The 21,956-nt window shown below is 39.6% G+C and overlaps 1 protein-coding gene across 1 annotated transcript; it reads right to left on the bottom strand.

Moving 5' to 3' along the window:
* Positions 1–479: 479 nt before the first annotated feature.
* CFAP52 (cilia and flagella associated protein 52) lies at positions 480–21,019 on the bottom strand. Its single transcript, XM_085298288.1, has 13 exons — positions 20,865–21,019; positions 19,980–20,116; positions 19,214–19,342; positions 18,035–18,134; positions 17,455–17,571; positions 9,741–9,841; positions 8,584–8,754; positions 6,709–6,857; positions 5,831–5,976; positions 3,429–3,580; positions 2,701–2,803; positions 2,319–2,430; positions 480–1,501 (listed from the first exon to the last, which is right to left on the bottom strand). Exons 1-13 carry the CDS (start codon positions 20,979–20,981, stop codon positions 1,326–1,328), a joined length of 1,710 nt encoding a protein of 569 aa, XP_085154414.1. The 5' UTR covers positions 20,982–21,019; the 3' UTR covers positions 480–1,325.
* Between the last annotated feature and the right edge of the window lie 937 nt (positions 21,020–21,956).

Below are 21,956 nucleotides of genomic sequence, written 5' to 3'. Positions count from 1 at the left end.
TCTTGAATCCAAAGAAAAAGAGGAAGGAATGACTTAATTCCATTGCTGAAGACTCCATTAATAAGAGCAGAGATATTTCAACCAGAAGAAATATGGCTGCAAAGTGTTTGATGGACAACATAYGTGCATAGATACTCCCAGAACCAGCCCAGAAATATCCACCTTTCCTCTTCTATGAGCAACAAACATTTWCAATGGTATATAAAGAATAATAAACAAATCATATTTACAATTTTCTGTCCCCCTCTGCATAGCACAACAGCTCATGCTATCAATCCAGGTGGGGCAATATCTAACAGTGCCTTTAAATCATCTTATTATTTACACAGAATGTCTGCAAACATTAACATTAAGAAATGCAACAGTTTGCTAAAATTTTAATTTATGACAGAATCCCCAAAGGCCTTCAATGCCAGAAAAAGAAATATTTACTTCACTTGCATCACTTCACAGAATGGCTGCATTTGAAATACACCGATCTTTAAACAAACAGTATCTCAAGAGCTCATTTCTAATACTAGATACGATACCAAATACTCATTCTCAGACAAAATACATATTTCCTACTTATGTTCGGAGCTCTAAGCCCAAGTGTTCTAATAMAATTACCTTTCAAAAACTAGGTCCGATGACTAGGAGTTTTAGTGTGTCCAGATGGAGACATCCAGACTTTTTTTAGAAAGGACTGCACTCCCACTCTTGAATCAGGCCTCTGCACAGAGTCATGGACACCACAAATGAGGAAGCCCCTAAATCCTTGTATGCTTTAGAAAATGTTGATTTAAAAGCTTGACTCATGTGGGCTTCCTAGTTAAATGTTTGAGTTGGAGCTCAGGGCTTTTCCCATAATCAGGTCCAGACAAATTAAAATGAACACAGAAGACTGAATTTACACAAGAAGTAATTCATTAAAGGAAGGGACAGAAGGGGGTAGGGAAGAGAAAGAGAGAGAAAGTGTATGAAAACCAGAGAGAGCACACAAGTGAGCACACATACAAGCAAGAATACTCRAGGAGACACTATGGAAAGGTGGCAGTAACAAACCACAACTACTATAAAAACAGTGAAGATTTTCAGAAGTGATGAATACTTTCACTCCAATCTGAGAAAGAGGAACAGCAAATTCTTAGCCCCTCTGAAAAGTCAGACCTAGTTATTCAGTGTTAGAAAAGATATCTGAAGGATCCGGTAAATTCATAGCAGAGAGTATAAAAATAGTATCTCCTCTAATAGTAGGAATGCCTTAAAACTACCTCAGCTATAAAAGAAAAGAACTGTTAAATCTGGCCTAGAAAATAGCAGCCTAGCAGTTCCTGTGCCAGCTGTTAGCGAAAGTATGGGTATTTCCAGCGCAGGATGGCACCATCTGCACTCACACTCACAATGTACTTGTTCCCAGGACAGATCTTGAGGCGGGTGATGCTGCCACTGTGGCCCACTCCAACATGAGTCACCTCACCCTCATTATAGTCCCACATTTTCACCAGATGGTCATCACCACCTGCAATGAGCACAAAGGAAAAACAGACAATTACACAAAGTTCTGCTGTTTTTTTGTTCCCAGACCACAGGCAGAGGAATACTTTGGTGTTCATCTGGTGTAGGAAGGGTGGGATACACTGTCTTGAACATTATGGCAAAAACTACTACTTTTCAACTGAATTGAAGAGTAAGTGTAGAGTGCTCAGTATCTGCACCAGCTGATTACAGTAAGTTGYAGTCAGCAAGTAGTACCAAAAATATTAAGGGCCTTCAAAAAGCCCTTAACCATTGTTGGCTTACCAGATTAACCTAAAAAAGCTTGTGGTGCTGATATATAAAGTCTGCAGTTTTAACTAYAGGCAATACACACAATACATGGTTCCTCCACACTTGTGCTAGGCTCCCAGAGGAGACGTCATGATTGTTGGGAACATGTGAGCCTGAGGCTGGATGAAGCCTGGAGTCATTCTCATTTGCAAACCAACAAAGATTGTCGGGCTGCTGGAGCAGGACATTTGAACAGATCATTCAAGTGTATTGTGAACACTACTGAACTAAATGAAGTGCAGGACAAGGTGCAATCCCGTACTCCCTCTGGGACACTTGAACCTTGTCTTCACCTTTAAATTACATCTTGCAAGACTGAATTGTAATATTTTTCAAGACTGAATCACAGCCTCTTTCCAAGTATTTTTCATCAGTATTTTATTTTCCTCTTTAGCTGGACTTCCTTTTCGTTCTTTCGTACTGTACTGAGGTCTTTGATTCATTGCTTTGCTCTTCCTGGTGTTAAYAGGATCTCCTCTCCTCTTTTCTAGTTTTGCCCACCCACGCACCTGTGACAAAGTAAGTCCCATCTGATGTGATGTCCATCCCATTGATGGAACCAGATGCAGAGCCTTCCAGTTCCCTGATTGCAGAACCATCAAACACTTCCCAGTATCCAATCTAGAGAACATACCAAAGACAAGAACTCAGTTGTGCATAACTGGCACAAGGATTTCAGTATTGCCCTGTAACACAAACTTTTAATGAGATATGAGAGTTTCCTCAACAAACAAGCCCCTGATTCTATAGGAAATCCAGGAAGTCTTCCCTTATTCTCATGGCCTGGCTTGATCATGGCCTTGCTTGATTCTGACCAGATGTCTGAAATGTCTGCAGCAAGATTTGGGGTTTCTGAATTATTGTAAACATAATTCCTGTAGTTTTCCTTACCCTTCTATCTGTTCCACTGGTGATTATCTGRTATTCTTCAGGATGGTAACACACACATTGGAATAATGTGTTGGCCAGAATCATCTGATTTCTTGTGAAACGCCTGCAAAACACCCCAAAACAGAACAGAGCAAAAGGGTCAAAAATCTTAAGCCTTCAAARCTTGAGCTATATCCACTTGTGCTATACTTCATACCTCTCTTTTAACTTGGATATTATCAGGTATTGGTCTGCATTCAGGGTAYATTAGTGTCATTAGTTCTGTTTCCTATCATGTCTACTTCATAGGACATCTGATCTGCTATCATATGAGATGAAAATTTTTAATCCAGAATGCTTTCTAGGTGCTATCGACTATGCAAAAAAGTCCTTATTTTYACCATAAGTCAGAAAGTCTAGAGATCTGCAATAGCTAAATAAGAACTATACAGAGCTGGAAAACAGGGTTAGTCAGAATTGTAGGAAAACATCTGCTCCATCCCCTTGGCTAAGTAGGATCAGATGCAACAAAACAACTCTGGACAAATGTTTGTTTAAACTCTTCTGAAAAGCTTCCAGTGTTGGAGGCTGTACTTTCCCTGGCTTGATTGTTCTTCCCAGTAATTTTCTTTTCCCARTGCTCTTTTCCCCTGCCTCCTTGCCACGTGATGTCCTAAATGSGACACAGTAATCCAGCAGATACATTACAAACACTTTAAGGATCTTGCAATACGTATCTGTCTCCTTACACAATATCCCAGATAATACATGTTCCATCAAGGCTGGCTGTGACACATTCTCGGTCATTCTTCTTGATCTTAATACAAGACACGGCAGATATGTGTTCCTTCAGAACTTCCTCCAGTTTGCGAGTTCTCTCACCAATCTCCCAGACCCTCACCTGCAAATCAGCAACAAACATCTCTTGTACCACCTGCTTCTGACAGGGCTTAGGTTGATGCCTGAGGCATTCCTGAATTTTGAGTTTCTCCTGTAACACATATGACAACTGACTCTCAGTGGACTCTCTCTGTTTTTCTCTGGTTATTCATAGAGCTATCTCATAAAAATGAGCTCAGTTTTTGAGCATGTAATTCATTTCATTCAGGAGTTTCTGACCATTAACCCTCAACTTTGCTTTTGGTACTAGGCTTAGATTACTCATCTCTCATCAGGAAAAAAAATATCTATTCCATTATATATTTCCAGAGGTGCTTTAAAGATCAAAAAGGAAGGATTATGAAAATTGAATATAAAAAGCTATCTACTATTTGTATTACATATAATGCCAGCAAGTAAATATAAAATAGTTCTTTAAATCTTTGATATGAAATACATGCCTGAAAGCACTTCTTTTCCCAGTGAAGTTAACAGTAGAAATCTTGCTTTGAGGGCTTGATCCTCCAAACCTCTGTTACTGGCAAAATGCATTTACTGCCCAACTAGTGCCAAGCTTCATGATATCAATTAACTTTTACATTCCTTTAAGGTCAAATCCTAGTGAAAATTCAGTAGTTTAGACACCAACATCAAAAGTGGCGAGAGCTCATCTTCATGTTTTGAAGTCTCAGGTTGAGTCACTTATGGGATCTGGATGCCCAGTTCCCACTCGCTGAATGAAACCAGAATATCCAGATCTCTTAAGCAACCCTGAAAGTCACAGCTTTTAGACGATTGAYTTTGATGGACCCATTAGCATTTCAGAACATCTTTCTGTGCTCTGAATGAATACTGCAAGTGCTCCCCTGCAGTTCCTGATTCTACTTAACCAACATTCTAGCTTTGATTTTGTCTTGGCTGTCTTTTGCAATTCAGAGATCAACTAACCAGGGCCTGTGGCATTTTGTATATGTTCGTATAGGGTCTAGGCCTTCCATCTTCTGCATCCTCCAGTCCAATCATACAAGATACTTAAGTGTTCTTTTATTACTGAAGGTTTGATACTTAAGTGTTCTTTTATTAGTGAAGGTTTGAAGTGTCTCTTCATTTCTGAAGTCTTTATAAAGTGAGATAGGCCAGGGCTGTTGTTACTACTGTACAGAAGGAGAGCTGAGGCAAAGAATAATTTAGAAAGATGATTCCATGGTTAGTATATTAGCCTGAGATTTGAAAGATCCAAGCTCAGTTCCTCACTCTTAAATATTTCCTCTGCAATCTTCAGCATGGCATGCAGAACACTAAAGTCAAGGTATACAAAACAGGATACAAAACCGGTTAAGTCAGGGAGTCAGGCATCTGCTCACACACTTTAAAAGTCTGGATCTGAGTACTTGCCAGACTTCAGAGACGAAGTCTGAACCAAAGCAAGGAATTGAACAAGAGCCTTCCAAGCCTAATTATTTATTTTTCTTAGTATAAACTAAGAAAGCTGTATTTAAATTATTTAGGTTTCAGGAAAAAAAAAAAAAAAAAAGAGGAGCATCACTTTTATAGATTGAAAAGGGCCATGATTAAATGAAGTGTATGGAGTAGCCAAGCACACAGTGTTTGTTTTCTACTGCTGGGAAAACAATTCTTGAAGCGCACAGGCATGACATCTATAACATATTTTCTGATTTTTATAGTTAYTTGTATTGGAATGTTTTCATAATTGTGTAAGAAACAAGTTATTTTTAGAGCCTTTTATTAGCTCCACCACATAAGCCAGCAATTACCATTACAGAAAATTAGGAAGTTACCCATAGACAAAATAGTGATATAAAGTAAACTTTGTGCTATTGATTTTTAAGTTGGAAAAAAAAAAGGAAAGAAAATTAAATGAATTCATACAACTCAATTTGGACAGGACTAGAACTTCCAAAGAAATGACAGAAAGAAAATCCGTGCTCTAGACACAGGCTTGCAAACAATGACTAATGCAGATAAGCCAAATATAAGAGAAAGAGAAATGAACTAAAAGGATTAAGAGCATGTTCTGCATTAGAAGGATTTTCCAAGACTACCACGCCAGAAGAAATCAGGGCATTGTTKGCTATTACACCCTCTGAGGGCAAACGATTTACATATATCAAAGGCTAATATATTAGAACCGAGGCTTTGCTCAAGCAAAATCAGCTAAGAATAGTTCACCTTCTGACTAAGCAGTTACAGACAATTCCCGGGTCCTGTGCTGAGAGCACAAAGCAGCTCCAGGTTTTTAAGCAAAAATTACCTGCCCTTCACCTCCTCCACTAATGATCCGTCTACAGTTACTTGTAGCAGCAATTGCTGTTACTCCCAAGCTATGGGCATGGTCAATCACATACATCAGCCGTCCGGTTTCTGGCATGAAGGCACGAATTTTCCCGTCATTCCAAGCTGATGAAAATAACGAAACAGATTATCCAGGCTCATGGACACTTTCTTCCTACTATTCTATTTTCTTTTTTTTATATATATTTTCCTTTATATATATATATATATATATATATATATATATATATATATATATATATAAATTAAACTCCTTTATAATGTCTACCCTGTCAGACCACTAGTATATATATGGAAACTACTGCAGTCCAGATGCACCTGCAGAGCTATATTTCCAAATACGCTGCTAAAATTTATTTCCTTTTTTGTTTTGGCTATGGGCAAACAGTTTTGGTAATAGTGGGGGGACAGCTTTGCTGCTCTCAGCAGTTGAATGGCAGTAGTTCCTGCGCAATCATTTTGCATATGGCAATGGATAGCAAATTAATGCAAAAGTTGCTCTGCGTATCTCAAAAGTTAAAATTTTGCATACAGCAAGGTTAATAGTTTAGAAGTGAATCTTTTGAATAGAGCTGAACTGAGTTCTGAATTGCTGGGATTCATATCCAAAGTAGGCTCTCAAAATCTTGCTTTTTCCATGCAGGGAAACTATGGGATTCTGGAACCTACGGAGCAAAGCTTATCGGACTAGATGTGAACAAATGTTCTTTTGGATCACAGCAATGATCTAAACTGATTTCTAGTTTAAACCTTCCTTCACTCTAATATATTGATGTTTGTTACGAGTTGGCTACATTTAAGGACCAAACTTAACCRTGGGACTAGACTGATCATTACCTGAAATGATGCTCCTGCCGTCACTCATAAACTCTATGGCACGGCAGGTCATGTTAGGGATGACGATTCGGAGGAGCTCCCTGTTTTCAGGAGTGTGCCATACCCGAATATCGTTTTTGGAGCAGGTAGCAAACAAGTCAGAAGTCCCCCTGGAAAATTCAGAGAGGAGAGCTAATGCAGGAAGCCTTCCAAAGAAGCCTCTTTTTCACTCCTTAACTCATCCTTCAAAGGCTAGCTGTTTCTAATGTTCAACTGTAATGTCAATAGGGATCACCACAGACTGAAAGACCTTCTCCACAGGACCACCTTTCTGGCAAAAAACCCTTTTTTCTTTAACATCTTGTACACTGGATTATTCCTATTCAACATTGCTGAAGGAAATGGAGAAGATGGCAAAAGTCTGTTCACAATATGCTTGGTATACATGCTTGTATAAAAAGAAGACCTGCAACTTTTCAAAAGCTAAGGGATTTTTTTTTTTTTGTTTTTTTTAATGCAAGAAGGCATGGTTTCGCAACATCACCACTCACTTTTGCAGGATGAGATTAATTCTATCTAACTGGCATAAAATGATACACTAATTATGCATGAAAACCATATATCCTAGGGATATGACAGAAAGTGAAATCAAGGAAGCTATCACATTATTTTGTTCAACATCACCATCAGCACCTGGAAAGATGAACCAGATCAGAGAAAACTGACAGAACAACAGTGTAGCCCTTTCAATCCAAGCTTGTGCAAGTGCTTTATAAAGCAGAATAACACCAGCAGTGTAAGCATTCTGAAATAAACCAGAACAGGGAAATTTGAGTCTGCATTTCCAAATCAGTGATGTGCTCTGTTTAAGAGCAGATAACACATACAAAGTTTAAAACATATGCAAGGATGTACTCCTTACAATCATCACTAAATCCAGCTCATCCAAGTAACTCTGATGCGGATGTGCTAGTCAGGTATATTAGCATCAAATTACTCCAAAGCTCCAAATGATTTACTCATTAAATTAGAAGGATGTGGATTTTTCAGGCTGGTGACAAGCACAGAGGAGGGCATCTGGCACTCCTTATTTATACACCGTACATTTTACTGTGCTTTGATAAGATTTGATACTTTGTGCCATGTCAAGAAGGGCTACAACAAGAGCATGCCGAAACTCAAAACCTCCTTCAGGATCAAACTGCCATTTTCTGTTCAGAAAGGGAACAACAGACCCATTGTTTTTATAACGTGTCATGATCTTACTGCACATAGCTGCCTTTTCATGAGATGAACACAGAGAGAAGACATCCCAGTATACCTAGCATCCTGCCTCACAAGCCTGGAACTTAATATAACATGCCATCTTGTTAAACGTGAAATTACAAGGGAGGTTGAGAGACCAAAAAAAMCTCTTTCAATAGCTCTGTTAGTCAGGTACCAGCTGAGGTTCAAAGGAGTGACAGAAAAGCAGACAGTTCTGCAAATATAAACTCTAGCTGCAGCAGGATAGACAGAAGCAGACTTTCAAGATTCATACTAATGGAGGATTAAGTGGCCCAGGTCTCATAGCGTCAACCCTAGRAGAAGAGGGGGTGGAAGCGGGGACACGGCCATCACTGCTGTTATTTGAACACAAATAATTATACCCTTTTTATTTAGAATTCTTTCTGTAGATGGATGATTTTTCCAATTCTCAAACTGAACTGCTGCCTTCTGCTTTTAAGCAGCTGTTCTCTGACACCCATTTCTTTGGCAGATGAAAGCATTCCCTGAATAAATCACCTGGTCAGGCACGTAATAGTCTTTGGGGCCGTGCTGGTTAAAAGGAGTTACGCAGGTATTCTGGCCCTACTTGCAGCTTCCTCTCACTTCTTCCCAGCCAGTTCTACTCACAAAGGAAAAACGATGTCATGGATGGCTTCGTTATGACAGGCAGMAATCAGCTCCTCTTTAAACTCTGTGTAATTAATTCGATAGATCTGGGACTCGTTTGTCCCTGCAAAGAACTGGTGACCCTGGCCTCTGCGTGTCAGGGAAGTGACGGTACCTTGAACTTGAATCTTCCTGTYAAGACAAAAAAGAAGTTTGGCCTGATGATGCTGATCTTGATATCCCACTTTCTAGCTTCCCTTTGCCCCTTTAGAGAGTCTTTACTTTCCCTTTCCCYCCAACATGCTCCACATCAGGCTGCAACGTCAATATGCAAGAATGTGGTCAGGACTAACATTTCGTTCCCCATCACATTTGCTAATACCTCATATGATCTTGTCTGTCCCATCTGCTACTCTATCAAGGCCTGAAAAGGCAGGACTTTGGAGACTTAGTTTTCTGGACCAGGCCCTGAGATAACAGCACCTCTGTTTACATTCTTGCTTAAGTGCACTTAAATATCACATACTCAAGAATCTTTCCAGATGATTTAGATCTTTTGGGAATCGTTATAAAAATGGTATAAAGTTAAGGTTTCAGAACCATACACTTAAGTTGCCCATTCAAACAATGCGAAATTAATAATTGCAAACACAATTTTCAAATCACCTACCGGGAAATGAAGCCTGCAGCTTTCTATTTTGCATGTGGAAAWGCTTTGCAAGTCCTTCAGCACTTTGAGACATGTGCCTACAAAATTAGTGAAAGTCCTCCTTTACAATCCTATGTCCTCCTAMAAACACTTTTTTWAAATGRTAAACACTACYTCCTTAGCTGGTGTAAATCAGCGTACTTTTTCTGACTTCAACAGATCTTTCCTACTTTACATCAGTTTAGGACTTGACTCCAAATGCCTAACAGGTAACGATGGTCATTTAAAATGAACCATGAGTACGGCAATTTGCTTCTATGAAAAAGTACATGGTAATTTTCAGTCTGCTTCAATTTCATTATGCTGGAACCCTGCTGTTTATTTTAACAGCACCTATTTTGTCTGCAGGATTGAAAAATTGAAATTTATTTGGATGATGATTGTATGTGGAAATGATTTGCTCTCATACTATGACCCTTTAGGGAGAGTATCACCTCTACCCTTCKCATTCTCCCATCTACCAACTCACTTCATTACTTTGTAGTTTGAGCCTTTACAGAGAGCTACAATCCCTCCTCCGGTGCCGACTATTAAATCTCCTGTCTTCAGCAAAAGCAAAGCTGTGACTCCCTAGGAGAAAACAGGATTAAAACACAATTGGATGGAAGCAGAGTATCTTTATTGATGCAGCCATGCTGAACAGCACAACACAGTCTTTATCATGCTCCCTATGGTGATGCTTATGGTACTCAGATATTGCTTTATCAGTATTCTTTGCATGACCTAGGCTAAAAAATGATTCTCCAGCAGAGAAAAGGGAGAAAGGAGTTCTTAATTACAGGTATATACGAACAACTAGGGTATCAGTTCTTAAAGAACAAGTAAACAACATCATTATGAACCCTTCAGAATGTATGAGCCTATATATTCTTTACCTTATTCCAGCAAGCWATACACACATTTTGTATTAGAGTCTCAACTTTTCCTTTCACAGACTCTTCATTTATCAGACATTAAAACAACAAATGATAAAACTCAGCCAAAGCATCCTTTCCCATAGCTGCTTTTAGAACAGATTCTCTATGTCTTATACCCCTTTCCGTGCGAGGGTCCAATCCCATCTTCCTGGTATTAGTAGTAAAATATATTTGTCACAGATAAACTTTAGAAATCAGTCAGCCCATCAACATAGGTTTCATCTATTTACTAAGTTAAGTAGATTAACAGGAGACTGGCCCTTAGAAAAAAAGAGTAGTGCTGTTTGGCAGATAAAGTACCAGACTATACATATATATTTTTTTTAAAAAAAAACAGTTCTTAGCCTTGTCAGTTTCCTGTATATTTTAGACAAATCAGTATCTCCTTGCTCTAGTTTTGCTACATGCAAAATAATACTACCCTCCTATACAAGACAGCAGATTAATTCTTGAAAATCTCTGACAGACTCCAGAATAGGTTGCAAGAGAGGTGAAACYAGCACTATGGGGCCAAATCTCAATATTCATACCCAGAAGAAAATCCTCATGAGCTTTGGGGAACATACACTAGTGAAAAACAAAAAGGGAAAAAAAAAGAAAAGAGAAGGATAAACAAACTAGGATGAACTTTTTGCCATCAAACCTTAGATTGAAAACTAAGTTTCCATCACCATGCAAAAGCATGGCCCAGAGAGGCACCTTCCCCTCTCACCAGCAGAGCAGAACGTCCTCACTGTAGGTTGCTCCCAGTTAGACAGGCCAGCTGTTAACAGCTGCAGGCAACGCACGACTTGTAGAGCAGTCTGTTTGGTATGACATTTGAAGCTGCAATACAGACTTCAAGCAACAATTGCTACTATCTGAGTTTATAAGCAGTATTGCCAACTGTTGTGATGGTACCAGTTACACAACATCAAGGCTTTTCCTTTAAGCCTGAGCTCTTAGAAATTGATGTTTTCATATAATGGCTGTGTTTGTTGTTGTTGTTKTTTTTTTAATGGAAAAAACCTATCATTTAGTGTTGTGAAAGCATGAAAAAGTGAATTCTCAAAGAATGATAGCCAGAAGGCACACTACAAGAATTTTACATTTATTATTTGGGAAGAAATTGCTTGACTTGTGATTTTTGAACAAATATAGGTGGCAGCATCTTGTTTTTCAGAATTTCCTGTGAGATGTTGGTGGCATTTTAGGAGTCTCTTGTTATCACAGGCCCATTAACTTTCCTTTGATCTACTATTTTGCAGGTTTTTTTTCTGCAGAAGACTTTCATCTCAAATGCCCTTTAGGTGTAGTAGTGTTATAGAAGGTGGTAGCATTARAGGTTAAACCTATGACTGTAGTTTACATGATTACAGCTCTCTGCTACTTGCAAATAAATTAGAGTTTCTACAGTGCTGTCAACACTGCTTTGACTTTTTTTTCCTAAGTATTCTCTTTAATTTCTACTTTGGGAGGAAAGTAGGTATCATTAACAGCGAAAAAAAAAAAAGAGAGCCTTAAAGTGGTCAGGACTCATATTGCTAAGTTCTCAAAATTATCAGAGTTTGAATCACCATGAGTAAACAGATAGCTTTATAAGTTTCMCTCGTTATTTATGAAGTCGAGTCGTTCATGTCAATGATGTAATGAATACTCTATTTTATATGCTGCCAGCTCTTTTGTAGATGAAATACAGAGCCTAATGTAGAGGGTTAAAAACATCATCATTCATTATTTATTTCTCACGAAAAGAAACCACTGCTTTGAAGTATGATGATTATAAATAAAAATACCAGAGCAAACTCAGGCTGCCCATTCCCTGCCCTGCAGGGATACTTGCTGTATCTCATTCTGATCTCTTGCACAGTTCTTTAATACTCTACTACCTCTTCCACTGAACCTTGTTTAAATATTTTTTACAATGCAAACACTCCAAATATTATTGAAAATGCATTTGCCGTCATACATCCTACATTGCATCTGAACAGCTGCCTTATAGCTACTCAAGCCTGTGATGGGAATAAAAATTAATTTTACTGTTTATTCCAGTATTTATAGACATTACAGAAATTCATTTAAGYGTAATTCCACTTAGCTGGAAAACAAGTTGTTTCGTAATACTAGCGCACTGTTCTGTCTACTCCTACTACTGGTCTTCAAAACAGAAACAAATTAGCAAACTCTTCAGATCATGTCTACATAATAAACAAACTTCCCCATATATCTAAAAACAGAGTTCCTTTAAGGTTCATCACAATTACTTCCAATAAACATCATCTCTTCGCCCTAGTTGTATCTCAACTCTTTCTTTAAAGATACACTTGTTGTGGGTCATGGTGGATTCTGGAGAGCTTCATGATGTGCCACCTATTTATGCTTCCTTGGTGGTCCTCGGTGAACAAAGTTTTCAAGGATTCAGGATAATGTTAATAAATAAATGAATATAGAATTGCAGTGAAGTAATGAAGAGGAAACAGTTTCACAGGGAGAGAGGCAGGGACAGTTCCAACACTGGAAGACATGCAGCCAACCTCCGAGGCCAGGAAGCAGGGGAAATACATAGTTAGGAAAGTCAATACACAYCCCAAAAGATCTACTTAGAGCAATCACATCTAGTTTGAAAGGGCACGGCTTCCTTACGAAACAAGCAACATGACAGCTTTGATTTGTGCTGCTAGAGCTAAAGGAATTTTTGGTACCAAGTACCAATCATATACATATTACATTTTCAAGAGAGATACAAAAGATGTGTAGTGAAATAAATACGGCTCTACAGGAAAAAAAAAATCAACACAATTCCCTCAGGGTTAGCAATATTATGTGCTAAATTTTGTAGAAACAAAGATGCCCATATTTCTGTTCTGATAAATGCTCTACTTCCTAATGATAAAATAGTTGCAAAGTACCTATTCTGGTATCCCAAGCTATGCTAGAATTGGAAATTTGTGACATAAAACATTAGTTCCTGCTTGTGTCTGGTAAGGGCTTACTGACATTTCTTTCTAACAATATATTTTTGTGCCTAGAGGTTTGCAATGGATGGGGAAAGGGGAGTCACAGTAAGAAGCCAGGAAAGGAGAACTGGAAAACATGAAACAGGACCTGTGAGCAGCTGGAGATTAAAAAGAGTACTAGTAAATTCTCAGCTGCAACAAATACACTTCTGCACYGGGGCTCTGACATGTTCCCCCTTCCAGGCATATGGAAATTACACTGGCAGGAGTCGAGGAAGAGAGTAGGAAGGAAATGATCGTGGAGAGAAGAGGTGATGTGACTGCGCATCCGTCTGATTGAGAAGCACCAAAAAGTGTGGGCAAGGCTGTCTTTGAACAGAAATCTCCTGGCAGGCAGAGTCATGTTGAGCAGTAGGGTAGAGTAGGAGTTTGGAGGAGCTATTTGTTATTTCCACCYGGTGAAATAGGGTCCTGGGTGCACACGGAACAGGGGAGGAGGGGGGAAATATATCTCTACTGCCAAACATGTTTTTCTCCCTGCTCCCAGAATTACCAGTATATCTTAAGTAGATGCTTAAGTAGTAACAGGAAATGTAAAAGCTAAGGTCTCACACACAAGGTTAGGAGTTAGCTGTGACATCCACTTCTGGGCCTTCTCTTCTCCCTAGCATCTTGTCAGCCCCTTGCATAGTGAAAGATCCTGGTTTTCATCAGCTCTTCGTTATCAGAAGCTGTATCAGGTGAAACTACTCATGTTCCAGTGGTATCGACCACAAATTGTGTTTCCTGTGATACTGTCTAATAAGAAAACCGCTTATAGTATGGACAACATTGTGATCTGGCTTGGAGCATCTGCTTTCTTCTAAGAGGCCCTAGGCTGTCTTTCAACCCCAAATTACGCAGCACCATGCAAATGACCCTATCTGATCACTTCTTTAGGAATGATCTCAAAACAGAAGGAAGCGAAGTTTCATTTCAAAGGCATCCAGCACCTTTCCTTCGACCCAAAAGACAAGGGTGTTAAGAACCTTGAATGGCTTCAGACAAGCTCATGTAATGCTAGCTACAGAATAACTCAGAGCATGCCGGCATTTAAAAGAGTAGATGATAATCATCAAGACTTCAGTATAACAGACAGCAGAGATCAGCTAGGACATAGGTCCTGTGTGGATGTAAAGCACTGCAGAACAACAGCTGRAAGGCTGCCATAGCAGTGTACAGTACAGGTATGCCCACAAGAGCTTTAATGCACATTATATATTCAGCAAACTTACGGTTTCAAGTAGAACAACGAAATACAAATGTTACTTAGCATGTATACAGAATTAAATTACTTATATTCCCACAACACAAGTGGGATGAATGAGTGTAATAACTCCTCCTACCTTCTGGAGTAGATGAATACTGAAATATATTTAAAGAACTCAGTGGCTTTTCACATCCAACTTATTCCAAGGATGTGGGCATGCATTTGTAATGCAAGAAATATTACATTTTGAATGGGAAAATATATGGTTTGTGTGCACATGTGTTGGTACGAGCAAAGTTCAGGAGGTTTGGAAAAACAAGTTCAAATTAGCTTTTTCTTTGGAGTCTGCTGCAGAATTTTTCTTAGTCATTGTTAGTCTTCTGTTTGCTGTCTAATAACAAGATCTACTTCTTTCTAGGACAGCTTCCCCATGGCATCCCTACCAACACATTCAGTACTTCCTTCTGCATTGCTTCCCTTGCTGCTTGCTGATTTGCAGGGTTTGTAATAGACCAGCAAAATATATTCAGCCTTATGCAAGAAAGTTTTTCAGGGAAGCATTTGAATTCCTTAGGTATCACCTTCTCTACTGGGTATAACTGAGAAACTACATGAAGTCTTTTATAGTAACAAATAAAGAGAAACCAAGAGCAAATGTAGTAGCTGGTGCTGATTGTTTATCATTACAAGTCCCTGTATGCAGAATTCTTGGCAATGAAAAGCCAGAATTGCCTTATTCAGAAGATATTCCTGTCTGGGGATCTTAATACTAAGACCCGTGAGTCCCAATTATAGTCAAAAGAGCTATGTTAAAGGAACTTTATTGAGGTTATGAAGTCAAGCACTCAAAAGTTAAAAAGTAGAATGATTGCATCCTGTGCAGCCTTATTCTGTCCCCATTGTGCATATGTTTTATAACAAAGTCTTTAATTACATGATGTATACTATTTTTTTCGGGGCGACCTCTGCCTCATCCATGAAGAAGCTACACCTACTAGAAAGATCATTTTCAAAAGTAGGGAGCACTGTAATCTGTGAATAAGGTCAACAGGAGTCACGTATGATTACATAAAAAAGCTACATTAGTACTGTGGRGAAAAGAGTGAGGACTCAACCTTTCAAAATGCACACCAAAACTAGTGATAAGCAATCATTGTGCTTTAATTTCTATGTGCTTTAGCATAAGACAACTGCCACAGAAATCCCATCAAAGCATTAGTAACTATTCAAACCTAGTTTTGATGTAAACCTAGTTTTGCAGTAAAGCAAGCCTGGAGCATATATCATCCTTCCCTTCTGCCTCTCAATCACTTCTAAGCCAGCCCCAGTTTGGCCAGGCTCCTTGTTCTAATGCATTATTTTTCCTACTCTAGCCCTCCTTTCGTCCCCTGTATTCTGGGGACGTTTCTCCTCACCATACTGTCATCAGGTCAATAAGCAAATTACTAGATACAGAGGGGAGAGAAGCTCCCTTCTCTCCATTGCAGTGCCCAGCTGCCCTGCTTTGCAGCCATAAAGCAACCACGCACAAAGCTCCCCGAGAGCTTACAACCCCGGCTGGGCCGAGCTCCGTGGCTGCAAGCAAGAGATATTTGTAACCATCTGGTTAGCATCATGGATGTGCAGATGGATGATGCTCAGTGAGGAATCTTCAGAGGGGCGTGCCCTGAGATGTTCAACGAGCATGTGCAAACTGCAATTTCACATCAGTTTACCTCTTGTCAAATAAAGGCAAATTTTCAGCAAACAAACAGCAAAAGACATGTCTCCTTTTAGAAAGACCATTTCCTTGCCAAATTTCATATCTCTGCTTCAAAGAATTTCGAAAAGAAAACCTCCTGAATGGAAGGTAAGGAAGGACTGGGGAACAAACACACAGAAACTTAGTACTTTTCTGAGCAACCATGGTATTTGGAAGTTTTTCCAAAATGCTCTTCCTGTAGCAGACACCTGGCCTGGAAAATTCCAKACCAGGCAATTCATCAGATCTGTAAGATCTGAATATAGGACTCTATTCCAGGAACTATGGAAAAATCTCACTACTAAGTGCTTCTACCAACCTTCCTAGGAACAACCTCTGTCTAGCTCTAGCTAAACACTGTATCTCCCTGGCATCAGAAGAAAGTAGAGAAAGCACAAGTCTTTCTCATTTTATCACTTATGGCTAGAGAATAAGCCACTAAAAATATTTATTTTTCTTCTTCTTTGTGGCCACTGCAGTCACCTCATTTACTGAGCTGGGGCCTCGTTAGTGTTGGAAAAGACTTGTATCTACACTTCTGGAAGCCTTTGGGTGCAAAACTGTGACTCATTAGGAACACACTGATTACCTGCTCAAACAATCCCTACCTATTCCATTCCAGTCTGATCACAGGAGACGTATGATGCATGATTTTTGAGGGCAGAGTTATTTTCTTTTCTTCCTCATCACAAAGGCAGAACAAGAGGGAAGAGGAGCCTCTCGCCTGTCTTAGAACTGATTGCTGTTGCTAACAGCATGTTACAAGAAGCACATCTAACATCCAGTTCCACTGAAAGCTATTTGATTGGATTCAGATGGCCAAATATTGATTGCCCAATATTTATTCTATTCAGCAGCTGCTACCTTTACTCTTGGTATCTTACTTCTTATGTTCAATGAAGAAAAAGGTAACAGCAATGCTGCGAGAAAGCACCAGTGCATTAAACATGGAGGATGGACCCACTCAGAGCAAAGAAAACTGAAAAATAAGACTCTCTTGAGGCTATTCATGTGCACAGACAAAAAATATAAGGAGCTATTGCATTTTTATGATTGTTTTCCACCTTTTTATTGCTCTTACCAAATTTAATATAAGAGAAAATTTCTGGGATAGCATAGGAGATTCAGATGAAACCCAAATTCCGATCCAGATGCAACTGAACAAAGCTAAACTAATAATCTCAGACTTTAGGATCAAAATTAAAACATTCACAGAGAATTAATAGCACAGAGCAGGGGTTAGTTTTTGAATCAACTTTGCAATGGTTCTCCTAGAGGTTGCCCTAGTTTCACTTACTAACAAAGAGAAGGGAAAAATTCAAGTCAGAGTTGCTGCTCACCATGCTGAACTTCTCCTTCTGAGGCCCATAGTTGCTCATCAGCTTGTTGTTTGTATTCAATTTCAGGACATCACCACTTGATGTGCCAACATAGAAATAACTATCGTCATCTGCCATCTATAGGAAAGTGTAAATAAGGAGATCATGGTCCAGCTACCTACATGCTTGTTCCAAGTGTAGTGTTGTGCTTCATTTGAGTGTATTGCCATGATTTCATTTAAGGCATGCAGGCAATGTTTTCATCCCATCACACACACACACAAAGACCTATAAATCTAATCTATGTAAGGCATTTTTCAAATAAAACCTACATAATATCTTGAAGCAAAAGTTGAATTTCCTGGGTGCTAGAGCCTCTCAGACTAAAATCCAAGTTCCTTCTCTTCAGAAGCATTCAAAATACTCTTTTCACAGGGGAAGAAATTACAGGGGATAGTCTGCCATGAGCGAAGATTTAGTAGCCTCACTGTCATCATGTAGTTATAATTGATGTTTCTAACATTGCTGTAAAAGCTTATGATCTTTCTGYAGTCTCTTGTGAGTTTCTTAGTTTAGCCACATAATTTTGGCTGAAACTTACCTTAACACATGTGATCACTCTTTTCAGTTGCCCTGTTTGGCATTCAGTTGGTCGGATTTTTCTGTTTTTTAGATCCAGTTCCCATACTCGAATGGTCCCACTGTAAGAAAGATATACTACAACCAAATCCATATATGCAGAAAAATCCAGGTTCTTTTACTGTTACAGTCATTAAAGAGCTTTCGCTAGGTCATGTTATTCTGAAATTTTAATAAGGAGGAAAAAAMCAATATGACATATGACAGGAAGGAGGCATAAGTAGGAAAAAAAACAGTATCAGAGAGGCCAACAGTAAATCTGTCTTTTCTGCAGTTTTTATGGTAAAAGTTACCAGATAAATCAAAAATCTTAAAGATTCAGCAGAAATATATACTAGGACTATGGAGGAGTATGTAACAACCTTGACACTTCATTTCCCAGAGAGACATGCACTGTGGGAATCTTATTTCTTAGAACAGGAAACGAACAGCACAGAACACTTTCAAGTATTTTCTAGCACAGTTTAATTGACAACATAGGAACCAATATAATAACTTCACACACAACCTCCCTTACATTTTACAGAGTGTTAAAACTGCAAAGACCAGCATTTATAAATGCAACTGCTGCCAAGAGCATCTAAAGTTGCTGCCTGATTCAAAGGGGATGCAGGTCCTCAGCACCTTTAAATGCCAGGCTAGATATAGGAGGGCTGTAACAAATCCATGCAAAAATGTGTCTCTTCGTATCAACTTTCATTACAAGCCAGTAACCAATTGTACATTGCATCTGGTGAGGATAGGAGACGATCCAACAACCTGCAAGATATCATTGTTTCTCCATTAATAAGCCATTGTTCAAGCCCTTCTTTGACCGGTTTACTTGTGTAACACTGGGAACTAAATATTTTAAACACTACATGCGGAATGCTGAGTACAAACTCCTGCTATCAGGAACAGAAGTGCCGCATGCTTGTCCATGTGCTGCTTTGAAAACATACTCTTATGTGAAGAAAAAAGCAGAAATGCCTTAAAGGGACAAGCTGATGGATATTTATGGGCCATTCAGAGCAAAAAGAAAAAAGCTTGAACCCTCTGTTGCCTAACTTTTGTTGTACTAAGTAAAGAGTCTTTGAAAAACGAAATAGGTCTATGGGTTTTCTTCCTCAAAAGACTTTTTGTCATATAAACGAAACCTTACTTTCCAGCAGTAACAAACATCTCATCTCTGCATCTGGAGAACACCAGCACCGTAGCATTCCCAGAGCTCCGAGCTGARGCAGGGCTGCCGCACACAGCCTCTCTCTTAGGAATGCTCCATACAACCACACTGCAGAAGAAAGGGTTTTAAGTAGTTTTTATTTTTAACATGGCTAAGAAACTTATCACAAAAACAAGAACAAGCCTATTTGCCCRCAGTCTGCTGTTGGCAGAATATAAAATAAAAGTCACTTTGTAGATATTTTATCTAAGAAAAACTGTAACACAAACACTGGAATTTGGATTTTACAATCCTTGTTCCTAAAGTGGGCATGCATATTTATCTTAAGGCTTCTGTTGACCTAGACTCAAGTCATATCTTAGGCCACTGGTAGACACTGATTTAAAGTGACTTTTTATTCCCCTYTTACTTGTTTGTCAAAGCAGGCTCTTAGTGAAATTTATACTTTTGCAGGACAATAAAGTAAGCACGCTAACAGTCCAGCCTACATAGCACTTCTGGGTGACAATGCCAACTTAAGAATTAGCTGCTTCCCCTCTGCTTCCCATCAGCTGCTTGTTCCTGCCTTACAGCCACTCTCCCGGTGGTACCAACCTAGCTTCTTGTCAGAAAGAATCGGAAACAGGATTATCTCAGGAGACATGTTAAGAAGGGGAAAGAACAAAACTGCCAGAAGAGGGAAAAGTAAATGCTCCTTAAGCAGTATTCTTAGATGCTCTACAAAGTGGAAACTGGAAACTGTTACCTGCCATCATCCTGGCCTCCCAGTGACACAAGATAAAGGTCATTCGGAGARAACGCTAATCCTTCAATTCTACCCTTATGAAGTGACAGCCGAGCAAGTAGCTCCTCCTTCTTAAAATCCCACAAGATGATGTCTGCCTGAGGCCCAAAGCAGAAGAGGTCAAAGCCTGAGCATTAGCTCTAACATGCTGAAGTTCTCTTGCACAAAAAGAACTGGATTCAAGGCACCCAGCTTATGGTTAGCTTCTTTCCAGCCCAGTGCTCCACTGATATGAATATACTTCGGATTAGGTGCTGTAAGAAGCATTATTCCAACTTACCAGTTTAGTAGCTCTGCTTCATTGCTTCATTTCAGAATCAAAAATTTACACTGATATATYGATTTATGGAATAGTACTTAGAGTTTAAAATACTGGATGATGTTAAAGCTTGATTCCTTTCAAGTTTGTCAGAGTCTTTTCAAATAAGCAACAAATAAACCATAGGAAACTTCAGAAGTCTAAAAATGCAGGTACCTGTCAAGGACTTCTGAAAATCCTAAGCAGTTCTGGAACTCAGGTCCCATTTTAAATATGCGGGAATTTATTAATTAATGTTAAATGAGATTTAGGCAGCCACCTGCTCACAATACTTTTGATAAAAAGGCTGGAACTAGGAAATGCCTTARCCTTGATCCTAGGGGGAATGCTTAACACCATGTACAAATATAAAGGCACATCCAACAACAGGGTGGCCACAATTTCCCATCCCCTGCAGTGCCCTTCCACTGTAGACATTTGTTTTCCAACAAAAGATTTATTCTTTAAACAAAAGATGTTCCCACTGCTGGCAGGCRAACTCCAATTTCCGTGGGCAATTATACAGCTAAAAATAAAACATTATTCACCTTGAAGCCCATGAAGGTGACTTGTCCAGAGGCAACAAACATTCCGCTCTTCGACACGACCACGCAGGAGACGTTGTTGGTGTGGCCATGCAAAAAGCTCTGCTTGCTGTTGGTCATGTCTTGAATAACTACAGTACATCCCAGAGGATAAAGAAGATGCTCCTTATCAGGGTGACAAATGAGACCAGAAAGTATATGACCTACAAGAGAAAAAGAAGMAAGAAAACTGCTGACCATTAACCATCCTAGAGACATCTGGGACCTCTTGCCCCAGGCCTGAAGCAGACAGACCCAAGAAGAGCRTCACTTCTTTGGGCCAGAGGTACCTGCCACCTCAATATCTCCATGCAGGTGTCCCTGCTTACCATACTTCCTAAGAGAAACCCTCTTATGTCTCAGGGCTTATCTCACAAGGAGGGCAAAAATGAGAGGTTTCCATTTCCCACTCGAAACCACTCAGCAGAATAATCCAATGTGAAATTCAAGGGTCACCTTCACTGTTTGGTTTAAAGATTTAGAACGTGTGCTGTGCTGTGATAACGGGAGATTTAACCRGTCCAAAGGTCTGAGCACTTCATCACACAAAGCTCGTTGAGAGCACCTACTGATTTATGAAGGCCACCTCAAGAGTTCACACTGTCGTGACCTGCATCAAAAAAAGCTGCGAAGCTGCAAATTTCCCAAGAAATGGTACAGTTGGTAAAGCCCTGGCTCCCCTCGCACAGTTACAGGATTGTTTATGACACCGTTTTGTGCAAGCTAATGGAGTTTTATTTTGAAATGAAACTGTTCTCACTCTAGCAAGGTGGGTAATAAGAAAAAAAATATCCTGCCGCTCAGTCAAACTTTTCCTGACCTTAACTTCGTCTCTTCTCTCTCTACATTTCTGTGTCTTTGGAGTTGGTGGCAGGGGAGTGCATGGGACACTGTAAGCACCAGGTCCTCAAAGGCAGGTCTCTCCTCCCCCACGCCTGCCCCCCATGGTGCCCCCCAACCCCACACCTGCCCCATGGTGCCCCACGCCTGCCCCCCAGGGTGCCCTACATCTCCCACACCTGCCCCCCAGGGTGCCCCCCAACCCCACACCTGCCC

This window comes from Rhea americana, unplaced genomic scaffold, assembly GCF_003343005.1.
Source record: "Rhea americana isolate MKP2758 unplaced genomic scaffold, rheAme1 scaffold_138, whole genome shotgun sequence".
Lineage (NCBI taxonomy): Eukaryota > Metazoa > Chordata > Aves > Rheiformes > Rheidae > Rhea > Rhea americana.
The sequence above is the reverse complement of the archived record's forward strand: the minus strand, read 5'-3'. Positions and strand labels throughout refer to the sequence as shown.